We start from the raw sequence: 12,856 nt of genomic DNA, 5'->3' as shown, positions 1-12,856 counted from the left end.
TCTTGTCCAATGTTGAGTTCAAAAAGTGCAGTCTTTGATTTCAACACTGATTAGGAGTTTCTCAGGGTGAGACAATTCCTGTGAAAGAGGTCATATTAGTTGAAAATCACGAGCACAAAACTCATGCCCAATATGATCCAGTGACACCTTTAATTTAATACATACTGGCATCCTATTCTTATGTTGATTTGTCCTGATTTTGGACAAACCGTTTTTATTTTGTGTTGTATCTTCTAAGAGCCCCTTTCTTTTTTCTAGAGGGACACTGAAATATATATATTCCTTATGTTGACACATTCAAAGCAAGTAGTAGAGTGCCTTTACCCTAGGAATTATTTTTGATGTCGCTCCTGAGGCTTCACTGCTCCCAGTGGAGCTCCGTGCTGCAGAGCAAGCAGCTGTGGACCAGAAATGTACAAATCCCCAGAAAATAACTGACACTGGCTGCTGACCCCGTTTGACAGATATCTTCGTTTGAAGAAGATACAAAGTGTGCAGCAATGTTGGCCTTGATTATCCTCCCTTCTGAGGGCTCCTCTCTAACCATAGTTTCATAAAATGTCCTTCAAAGACCTACATTGAAAACTTTTTGCATTTCCATAGTCATTGGTCACCTTTAGCAGCAGTCACACGTTTACTGATGGCTAAACATTAAGTCCAGTGCAACGCACCCCGTCCTCGCTTGTCATAAGAGCAGGAAGGGTTAAGAGGAAGTGGAGTTTTGCAAACTGCCTGTTGACTTCTTAAGATACATTTTTTCACATCTTTATTTCCAGCACACGCCCATTAACATCACCAACCAACCACTCTGACTTTGGTAGCCTGTTTTGCTATTTACCAAAATCATTTTGTTTGAGTCAAAAGCTAAAGATAAGAGCTAAAAGTGATTTATGGCAAACATTGGTCCTGATAAAACCTCAGCTGTGTGCATACATTTTATCTGCACCATTCTGCTTTTAAGAAACCTGACTTTTATTTATCTTCTTTATCTCTCTAAAAATAACATCACCCACGTATAGATACAGTTAGCCTTAACCAGTTCACAGATCAGATGAGTGATCCTGAGAAAAAACACTTCCTCTTTCAGAAGTCCTCATTTTCTTTCATAATGTCACTGAGAAAACACTTGTCAACTGCCATTTTAGACCTCCTTGAAGTGCACTTGATGTAGGCTTGAGGAATAAAAGCAAAATGGCAGTTTTGCATCATCAGCTCTTCTAAACAGGGCTTTCTACAGAGTATGACGATAAACTTGTGTGTAAACAACTTTAGGCTTCACATTCCTTTAAACATCTACCAAGAGAACTTTGGGGACTGGAATAGGTTTCTGTTTGGGTGCAAAAACAAGTTATATTTTAATCGGTAAAGTCAGAAGAGGAAAAAGAAAACGGTTAAAAAAGTGAAGTGAGAAGATAAACTGCTTATCTGATAAGTTCGCTGGAAAGGCTGTTTCACAATGTAATTGGGCAACAAGTAGCCACCTGCTGCACCTGGTCATTTTACCTGCTTCACATCAACATGCAGACGTTAGCATTTATTTAAAAGCACCACAGCCTGTCAGCCTCACTGCTATTATGGCTGTGGAATCTTGTTTTCTTCTTTACATCATTCATCCCCATATATTTATAAACAGCTCGAGTTGTCTTGGCACCCTTTCAATGCTATCAGGAACACCTTTACCGCTACTTTCGCACTGCGACCCTGACCACTTCTGGTGTAATGTATCCATGCTATATGGAGATTGTACATAGGCCTAGCTCCGATGAACCACAGAACTCACTCGCTATCAGAATGCAACTCAACTCAAAATAATCTAATTTAACCACTTTAGGTCAAATTTCACTTCTCCATCATTTTGCAGTTATCTGTGAGAAACTTTGACCTCTGCCTCGAAGAAAAAGCACATTATTTTCCTTAGCCACATCTATTATGAAAAGTGTTGTGGTGTATATTTGGTAACTTACTTCTAGTGCCGACCCCAAAACCACAGCTGGGCTGTTTTGCAAAGACAAATCAGCTGCATCAATGTGTGTTTGGCTAGTTTGTTTGCTGTGTGCACACAGCACACTTGAGTATGTCTGTGGTCGCTTGATTCCCTGAGCACCGCTGAATATGGCTTTATCACATCTAATTATATACAATGTTGAGCTAGCTAAGTTTTGAAAGCTTGGTTGCGTGTTAAGTAAATTCCCCTTTTACAAACTTGGTTTAGTTGTCTTCTAACTTCTGACCTGACATAGCTGAGTAATCAAATTAAATTCCTCTTGGTCAACAATTTTGTGACCAGTACCTTCCGCAAATTATGATTTCTTGACGCCATGTATTTCCCAATCTTTCCCAATGGGACTTTTAAAGAGACAATCCGCCCCAAAATCTAAAGTGTATATTATCATGCTAGATTGTTTTGGTGTGAGTTACCATGTGTTATTGGCAGTAAAGATGTCTGCCCTCTGAAATATAATGAAACTCAACTTGTGATGCTAAAATCGTCCGCAAAACAGATTTGAAAGAATCAACAGTGACATCTCATTCCAGGATTCATGACCCAATTACTTAAAGTGGACCTATCATGCAAAATGCTCTTTTGTACATCTTTTATACATGAATATGTGTCCCCGGTGTGTCAGGGAACTCACCAAGTGTCAGAAAAAACAACCCTCTCTCTTTCCCTCCATACCCAAATCTCTAAAAACGGGGCTGCAACGGATCTGATACAGACTGATCCAGATTTGAAAATTCTCTGACGTCAGGAACGAGGAGCTCCGCCTATATGGGCAACTCTCCACCTATCAGGAGGAGACAGCCACGGCAATCGTTCGAAAGCGCTGGAGACACTGTAGTACCTATGCCAGGCCTGTAGTCTGCCACAAAAGCAGTGAAGAAGACTTCTCACAGATTCAGTCCTTGCAAAAACAGGGCTAAAATAGAGCGAAAGGAGGCATGGCTAAAATGCATGATCTGTTTGGTATTTTGAAAAAAAAACTTTGTTTTATATAGGTATGGCCATACAATATATTATTAAAATATAGCATGATAGGTCCACTTTAAGACAAGTCTCAGATCTTGTTGTGAGCAGTTTCATGTAGGAACTATTTTCTTTCTACCATTAAAACACCAGCCAACTATCACCTTAAAGATCAGAGCATGCATCATATGCGACAAGAGTCTTGTGCTCCTGAGATGTAAACGGGAAAGAAGTCGTACTCGGTTGACCTGTAACGTTAGCTAGCTCAGGTGAGCTCAGGAGACCCTCAACTTTATGGCCAATATCTCCAACACTCAGCAACATGCTCCAAAACTATTGATAAATAAGACATTTTATTAACATATTATCGTTCCAGGTCAACTTTTTGCTTTATTTTATATTGCCTGTTGTTCATTTCATGAAAAAAAACTATTTTTGCACCAGTAAGCATAGTATTTGCTGGTTATTTTAATCCGGTTTCAAGTTTCCCATTTATGAAAATCCAGAAGTGCAAGATGAATCATTGTTTACACTTATTATTAATAACTTAATGGTGGTTATAGTTATTCAAACTAAAAACGTTCAAGTCACAAGCTCTATCTGATGGCCGCCGGAGTAACATTTATATCTTCTTGAATGTGCATGCTCTGCAGATGGACACCAAAAACATATTTTGACTCTTACTGTCGACTTTATCATAAAAGTTATGTAAAAATAATGATATTTTTAGGCTTTGACATGGATTCACTCAGGTTTCTCTTTTTATGTTCCAACCACCATGACCCTGAGCATCACCACAGCGGTATTCTGGTTACTTTATGGTTAGGCCTCCGGCACTCTGCACGGCTACACACGGATCCACCAACCTTCCTGCTGCGAAACAACACACATACACACACAGGTAGATAAATGTCGCTTTTTCATAATGTTTATGACTTTATCCACGCAACTTTGCTTAAACTTGACCTTTGCATCTGTGACTCCCTGATGGTAAGGAAACCTCAAACCCTCCTCTCTGAGATACTGAACTGGGCAGTTCCTGCACGTCTTAGCAAAACAGGAAATTTCATGTTTCCTCTGCTGCTTATAGCCACAGCTTGCATCACACTACTTCTGCATATGTACACACACACACACACACACACACACACACACACACACACACACACACACACACACACACACACACACACACACACACACACACACACACACACACACACACACACACACACACACACACACACACACACACACACACACACACACACACACACACACACACACACACACACACACACACACACACACATTCACACATTCACACAGCAACATTTTGACATCAAGGTTAGGGTCTGGTTTTGAACCATACATCAACTGCACAAAGTAAAAAAGTAAATAGTCTTTTGCTCAAATACATATCATAGAATGATTGTTTCATTACAATGACTTGAATTTATTTCCAAAATACATTCCGTTACATTTATTAATAATATACTGTACACAACATGGTTTTGTTTCAGTTTATAAAGTATCAGTAGGATGTTGGCTTCAGGCACTTCTTTTTGATTGACATTGGTAGCATTTTGGGCTTAAAGGTGAGGAGAACAATAACTGATATGCCAACAAAAGAAAGACAGATAGGTACAAAAAGCAGAATGTACCACAATATCGATTCCTCTTCTGTCTGATTACACACAAATAGCTGAAAGTGCTCCACTCTGTATCTCATTTGGATGAGATCCTCACATTCAATGTGTGATTGTCCGACCATATTGATAGTCTTTGTTGTTTCAAATGTCCGGAACCATTCGGTTTGGCAGCAGTTGAACGGATTTCCTGTTAGGAAAACAGTGTGCAGTTTCTGGGCTAATGTGTTGGCCTGAATTGAGGGAATAGTGGACATTTCGTTGTCCCTCAAATCCAGCACTTTTAAATCGAGATTAAGAAGGGAAGGGGGAAGATGGGAAAGATAGTTACCGGAAATGATTAAAGACTTCAGGCTTTGGAAATGGGAGAAGTCAAAGTCTTCTATGTAAGTGTTTCCTAAACCTAGATGCTGTAATGTTCTTAGACCTTTTAGTGACTCTTGGACAATGACTCCAGGGTTGTCTGACAGTTCCAGGTGCGTTAGAGACAACCCAGTGAATGCAGATGATGGAATTATTTCAAGGTTGCAACCTTTAAGGAAAAGCTGCCTTAAGGATGCAATGTTTTTCCAATCCACGCAAGTTGTACTATTATCTGTTTTAGTCTCAGATTCCTCAGGAAGGCAAAAGCCAACGTTGTTATAACTCAGATCCACTGACCTGAGGCTTGGCAATGAGGAAAATAATCCAGAGGGTAACAACTTAATGTCGTTCAGGCTGAGGTTAAGGTATGTCAGATTTCCAAGAGCTGTCAGCATACCTACATCTGCTGCGATCTGGTTCAGCCTGTTGTTGCTAACGTCCAACTCGTACAAGCTGCCAGAGAACTGTTCAGAGGTTAGATTCAACGTTTCCAGACAGTTTGTGCACATTTGAAGTCTCGACAGAACAGGCATTTTCTGGATGAATCCGTGAGGAAAATACTGCACCTGGTTCCCTCTTAGATCCAAAATCTCTAGAGATGCGATGTCTCCATGAATGCTCTCATCCCACAGCTGGGCCGTCACGTTGCCCGAATACTTGTTCATATTGTAGAACTCAACAGTTGTTGTCGAGTTCGGCAATGTGCTGTTGTCTGCCAAGTGTTCGTAAAACCTAATGTTGTTGTGGGATAGGTAAAGAATCCGCAAGTGGCTGTGGTTAGGCAAGAAAGGAAAGAAGAACAGTCTGTTATCTGATAGATCGAGCGTCTCTAGCAGGAACGTGTCATTAAGGTCCTGTCTGGAGCTGAACCATTCAATGAAGTTGTGGCTGGCATTGAGGACCACCAGCTGGGTCGTGTGGAAGTCTGTCAGGCAAAGCAGATAGTTGAAGGCCAGGTTGAGCCGCTGGAGTTTGGGATTGCTGTCGAAGGCGCCAGCAATCTCGTACATGATGTTCCTCTGTAGGTCCAGTTCTTTGAGTTGGTGGAGATCGCTGAACGACGTCTCATCCAGCCTCCCCAAGACGTTTCCGGAAAGATTGAGGTACTCCAGGGATGTCAGATTTTGGAGGAGAGTGGCTATCATTTCATCATTAAGCTCATTCTCAGATAGATCCAGAGCCCTTAGCCTGGGTAGAGTCTTTAATGCATGGCTGGTTTCTTCATACCCAAGATGAAGCTTGTTTTTGGCTAAATTGAGGCTTTGTAACAACTTTAAGTCTTGAAAAGTGTTTAATTCAATTTGTTCTAAACTATTACAAGCTAAGCTCAAGGTGTTTAGTGAGGGATAATTGAGGAGTGAACTGTTCTGTAGTGTTTGAATGTTGTTGTGGTTGAGCTGAAGCTCCTCCAGGTCCTTTGGGAGTCTTGCAGGCACAAAGGAGAGATTGCCATTGTTGCAGACAGCTGTTCTTTGTATCTGCGGAGACAAGATAAGAGCACATACCTTTAAGATTGTGTGTAAATTGTATGTCTATTTTTGTCAGCCAGATGGCGAATGAATTTCATTTGGCAAATGTCTACCACTTTGATCCACAAAAACTCTCAACAACTGTTTTTTGCAATTTATAGCAGTGAATTCTTATTTGAGAAAATGTATTCAAGTTATCTATAGGATTTAAACTGTCGATATAATTCAGCTATGGTTAACCTTTGCAGCCTCCAGACCAAACCTGGATTATTAAGAAGTATTTACTTTAATAAATAGAGACTTTATAGTGAGTATGCGCAGACTGAAAACTCATCTCTTTCGACTCCACCTCGAGCGATAGAATTACTAACAAAGAACTGCTAACAGAGCACTTATATACTAATAAAGGACTGGCTTATCTATAGCCAGTTGAGTAGCACTTGAAATGCTTGGCTCTATGAAACCTGATGTACTTATATGATTCTGTTTTCTTCAAGGTTGTGTCTTCCTGGTCGAATGTACTTATTGTAAGTCGCTTTGGATAAAAGCGTCAGCTAAATGCAATGTAATGTAATGTCATTAATAAAGCGTACTTCCAATAAATCCCTTCTGTAAATGTGAAGTAGTGATACAGACTAAAGTCCATATATGCACTATGGCGTATAGTATGTATGGTACATAGGCTTTTAGATACTATTTTTTTTTTGTGTGGATATTACAAATAATTTTAATATTTTTGATATCCAACTTTGATGAATCACATAATTTTCCTGATGAGCAAATGTCAGAGCACACAAAAAATCCCCACAAAATATAAATTGCTGCAAAATGTTCACAAGACCATTTTTAGTCTCAGTTCTCATCTTTACAGAACATCTGATATGCACTGAATGCAGAGTGTTGTAATGGAAACGTTTAAAAAAAATCTTTTAACCAAGCTTTACATCTGAGTCTGTCTACCAGTAGCAATGTTTTTATAAAAAAAAAAACATAAATAGGTTTGCCATTTTCATCAGATTTACTTCATATGTCCAGCTATGTTAATGAGACTTAAGTTCATTTCAAGATGTGCTTTAATTAAGTAGAATGTATAAAAGAGAGACATCTTACCAGCTGGCATATGCTGTGTTGTGGGTGACTTGACACTGAAGTCAGGGTTGTCCACATGTGTAACAAGCAAAGCAGGATGTGATGGATCCTGTGGACTGGCATTTTAACATCCTCACTGTTGACAGGGATATAGAAAAAGAGAGAGGGGGGGGGGGTGTTGTGTTGTGTTAGCCTTGCTGTTCCTCAGTTTAAAACCATACTTTTAAAACTTGCATCTAATGATTATCATAGTATCAATGTAGCACTATGTCTTTAAAAAGCAAATATGTGGTTGATCAATTCCTTCACTGTACATATATGATTGAACTGGGGGAGCGTTGGGGAGGTCAGAGCAATGATAACGCAACAAAACAAATGTATACTTTTTTTTATTACTTTTTTTTTGTTCTTAATTTAGGCATATATATATATATATATATATATGGCCTGACAAACATGTGCTGACTGTGTTCAGTTCATGCGCCTTCCATTGCGGAAGTCTGTTAATAATATGAATATTCTCTATACAATCATATTTCTTCCTGAAAAAACAGCAGCTGGACATTTTTGTAAAATGTCCCTAATTTCTATTTTAACAAGGTTGTGAAAAACACTGAATATGGGGGCCTTGTGTTCCTTTTTGGCCTGCACGCATATTAATCTATTAATTAACGTCAGTGGTGTTATCCTGTTTTGGGGGGTATTATTCATGAGATTTTACTCTGAGTTTAGAAAAACAATATATGACCATTTACTTTTGTTTTATGCTAAGCTATTGAAATAAATATTTAATATTTCCCATTTTGCAGGGCTAAAAATAGTTAACTACATTGTTGCGCACAACTTAACTTGCATATCTAAACCATCGTGCTGTTAATACTGATACAATATAATCAACGCTTATTTTGCATTAAAATTGCACAAAATGACAGCATATTGTCCCATGCATCTGAATAATGACACAAAATGAAATAAGTTAATTGAATAATATAATCTAAAACTAAAAATCTGCATAAATAAATGAAGATAACATTGGGCCATTCGTTTTATTCCAACTTTGGAGCTTTAGTAGTGAGTAATCCATTACACAACGATAGTGCTCAAATGCGATACAAGCAATTTGGGGACATGTCTAATGACTCATGAAGCAACATTGATACACATTCTGTATAGGATGCCATTAAGAGTTTAAACGACTCTTTATGACATCCTATACAGAATAAGCAAGATTTATATAATGCACAAAAGCAGGTGTTTGATATGATATACTTCGCAAATGCACCAAAGACAAAAGAGTTTAAATTCAACATTCAAATGTAAGATAAATCACGCTTTAAGCAGCCGTAGCCTCAGCGCATACTGCAGTACTAGTTGAGTGCAAGGTGCATTTACTTACTGTGGTGGTTAGGTGTGGATTTCCCAAGCCACTGACGGTTGATCCCCTGACCATATCGCTGCTTGACTCGCTGTCGCAGAGTGTGTTCTCGTGTGTGAGATTCAGCTGTCTTCCTCTGCTCTGAGAGAAACACCAATACCTCTTTTTACTATTCACGGAAGCAGGCAAGCAGCGGAAACCCGAGTCACATGGACAAGCTGAAATCAGAAAGAGGTTCTCAAGGCAGGGGCCACAGGAAGGCGAGTGCAGGCTCAACAGCTCTCAACCAGCACAGCATAAGCCTCTTTGTTTTTTGTTTCCCATCACACACACTCCAAGACAATTGTTGTGTATGCACCTTTAAGGTTGACAGCGCAACTGCAACCACAAAAACCTTAGCAGTGCACACCCTTCACACCCTCGGCTTTTTCTGATCAGCCAAGCTACTAGAGAGGAAACCACTCGACAAACACACCCTTCCTGCCTGATATTCGGCCTGTCGAACCGTCACGCAGCAACACACAGATACACTCCAGTCTGTGAGTAGCAGGGAGTATGTTCATGGGTCACAGTGCTTCTGGATCAAAACATCATTTAGAGAAGAAGATGATTAATGAAAAACACAATTTTAAAAACAAACCGCATCACTGCAACTAACTCCATTTGGAAACTTCTTAGATGTAACCCATGGGGGAGAGAAAAGGGAACAGCACCACTGGTTGATTTGTTGGTGATGCCTTCCTGTTTTCACACAGGACATCTCAAGCTCTCACTTCTGGCCTGTTTTAAGTTGAGGTGGTGACAACATTTATTAATCGATGTCTGCATACGGAGGTAAAGTGTTGTGTGATACTCTCAAAGGTCCAGTGTGGAGGATTTAGTGGCATCTAAGAACCCACAGTTGCCTTATGGTAATGTAAAAATGCCTTTTTTTGTTTAATGTGTAAGTTCTGAGCTACTGTAGAAACATGGCAGTATAACATATTAAACTCCATTGTGAAGCTGGCAATTGAGCGGCCCGACCAAGCAAGGAGGCAGAGGCATAACGTCCAAAAATATAACCCGGCGTCGGCATTTATTAAAAACATGGGCACTGAGTTCACCGCCTCAATCAGCGGTTCTCCTTTCACCCATCCTGCAGCCACAAGGATCTCACACACACACCCAGCCCTCTCAACAGACAGGGCAACAGAGCCTAAATACCCACACTCCAATCATCAGCCACAGACAACCTATACTGTGCAATCACGCCAACAAAGTGCCATATCACCCGGCCTGAAGCCGTCAGTCCATAGTGACGAAGCCACCTTCGCCACATCCATGAAGAGGAGTATGAAGGGCTCATTATAAGATAGTGGTAAACAAATCACTTTTAGGTTTCAGGCTATTTTACTCTAATTAATAATGTATTCCATTTCTGCCAATAGATCACCCAATTCATATATACACATTGGAATGTGTACAGTGTTCGGAGCTGCTGCAGTTTGAAAACAAAACAATGGAGTGTGCAGAGGTGGAGGAAGTACTCAGATATGTTACTTATTAAGCAAAAGTAGAAATATTTCATTGTAAAAACACTGTTAATAGTAAAAGTCTTGCATTTTAAATCTTACTCACTTACTTTACTGTCATCCAACTATACTTAAAGTACCAAAAAGAAAAGTACTTATTGTGCGTAATGTCCTTTTTGAAAAGTATATATAATAAATGACTGGATTATTATTGATGCGTTAATGTGTTCATCACAGATGGTAAAGGTTGAGCTAATTTAATTACTTTATATACTGCTACAATTGTATTTAATAGATTATGAATTTGTTTATTTATCAAGCCGTATAATATTTGTATATATATATATATATATAATATATATATTATATATATAATATATAATATTTGCTTCTGAAATGTAGTGGAGTAGAAGTATAAAGTAGCAAAGGGAATACTTAAGTAAAGTTCAAGTACCATAATATCATAGTTAAGTACTTACTTCAGTACATTACACCATTTGATGTATGGATGTAAACGTTTTAATAAAATCTCAAGGTCTGCCCGTATTGAAGTGAGGTGATGGCTATTGTTAACAACCATTTCTTTATTACAGGAGATAATTCAAACCACACCATGGTGCAAATGAATGAAATACCGTTGACTGAATCGTTGTTGAAACTGAAATGAACCAGCTCATGGTGGAAGGTGTTGAGTTTTCTGTTACAGGCCCACAGGAAAATACTTCTGCGATAAGAAGTGAGAACATGAGAGAGTCAGACAGGAGTCGTCTACTTTCATGACAAATGGTGATTATCCCGATGATAGGAAACGAATGAGGGTCCAGAAAGACTACTTAAAAGTCACCATATTACCTCCCAGTTGTGGCGTGTCACTTGTGTCATTCTTGTTTCTGAGCACACTCTGGACGTGTGGTGAAAACATGTGGGCACACTTGTGAACTCGGTTCTCTAGGATTTGTCTGTTTCAGGACATATTAAGGCCTGGTGCAGTGTACAAATTAGCATTCTATTGTTAAGGGCTGAGCTGGTGAGAGTGCCCGTTGGGGTGTAAAGTCCCATGGGGGGGGGGTGGTCTACTCACAGCCTGCAGTAAAGAAAATCCTGTAAACAACTCAAAAGACAACATCCAAAGGAACTGACATTACAACACATGAATCAATAAATACAAGAATAATGAAGATTATTGTTTATATTTTTGCTTTCTCTTCAGTTTTCTTAACAGTAGTCTCTGTCAACAGCAAATGTAAGTCCTATCTTCCTCCTAATATCTTTCTAAAGTATATTATGTGTATTTTAATATTTGAGCTGTGTAACTGTACAATTCACTCGTTCATTCATTAATGTATTCGTTCCAAATAGTTGCAATTTGCAAAAAAAACGGCTTGATTTTTACTAAAGAAGTAAGCTGAAGAACCTTTGTCCTCTTGAAATGTCATCGTGAACATGACCAGAATTTTCTTTTGCTGCAAGGGTATATTCATAACATGCACCAGAGTATTACTGCCCTCTTGTGTAAACAGGATATATTGAATATATGAAACTAGTATTGCCTGTGTAAATAGGACTGTTATATGGTATTTTTAAATGGCTTTGCATTTCTTCTTAATATAGGAAATGATAGATAAAAAGCGAGTACGTATGATAATCTGGTATTTAGAGCTGTTGCATGTAGTCTGTACAGTTAGCAACAAAAGAGCTATTGAATTATTTTTGTGCTAACCTCCACATTGACATTAATTTGAGAAATCGAGACATGAGATCATCAGCCCAACACGAAAGATGACTGATTGACAGACAGGCAGTGAAAACGATCAAGGATGGAGAGGCTGACATTGACAGACAGACAGTCCGGCAGAGAGACGTTCAGGGTCACAACGCAGAATGTCAGGATATTAGAGGTAATGCTCTGTAATAGCAGATACGCAGTGTCTTTGAAAGTGACAAATCGGCAGACATACCGAGGCAGCCAAGCTCTTAGCATTGGCAGCACATACTGTATTCAATCAATCATTTATTAAAGTGGTAACCGAGAGATCACAGCAGAACACTTTGTCCAGTGCTGTGATGTTGTCTCCTTTTATTTCCTGTTGGCGAGGGCTGATCTCCTGTAGGTGGAGGGGCTTTATTTCTGTCTGTTAATCCACAATTATGAGTCATGGTGATGTTCTTTCGATTTAAAAAAAGAAAAGAAAAACTGCTTGTTTTTGCTCTTAGTACTAGAGGACTTTTCTGGCAGTGTGAGACATTAAGTCAACTAAGGTTAAAGTGTCAAAACCTCAGTGTTGGCAAAAATGACAAATGTAAGTTTTTTCATGCCATACATTGTCAGGGAAATATGACTAGGTTGTTAGTGTCGCTGAGGGTGTTGGGCTGCTATATTGTTATAATAATGGGAGCCTTTTCCTGTAATTATGCCCCGTTTTATTTTGTGGACG

General features: G+C 39.2%; 1 protein-coding gene across 1 annotated transcript; it reads right to left on the bottom strand.

Annotated features, from left to right (window-relative positions):
- Nucleotides 1–4,369: 4,369 nt before the first annotated feature.
- On the bottom strand, nt 4,370–9,354 carry nrros (negative regulator of reactive oxygen species). The gene is made up of 3 exons (XM_034108844.2): nt 8,932–9,354; nt 7,557–7,671; nt 4,370–6,455 (listed from the first exon to the last, which is right to left on the bottom strand). Exons 2-3 carry the CDS (start codon nt 7,656–7,658, stop codon nt 4,500–4,502), a joined length of 2,058 nt encoding a protein of 685 aa, XP_033964735.1. The 5' UTR covers nt 7,659–7,671; nt 8,932–9,354; the 3' UTR covers nt 4,370–4,499.
- Nucleotides 9,355–12,856: the final 3,502 nt, after the last annotated feature.

The sequence above is a fragment of the Pseudochaenichthys georgianus genome, chromosome 20 (assembly GCF_902827115.2).
Source record: "Pseudochaenichthys georgianus chromosome 20, fPseGeo1.2, whole genome shotgun sequence".
Lineage (NCBI taxonomy): Eukaryota > Metazoa > Chordata > Actinopteri > Perciformes > Channichthyidae > Pseudochaenichthys > Pseudochaenichthys georgianus.
The sequence above is the reverse complement of the archived record's forward strand: the minus strand, read 5'-3'. Positions and strand labels throughout refer to the sequence as shown.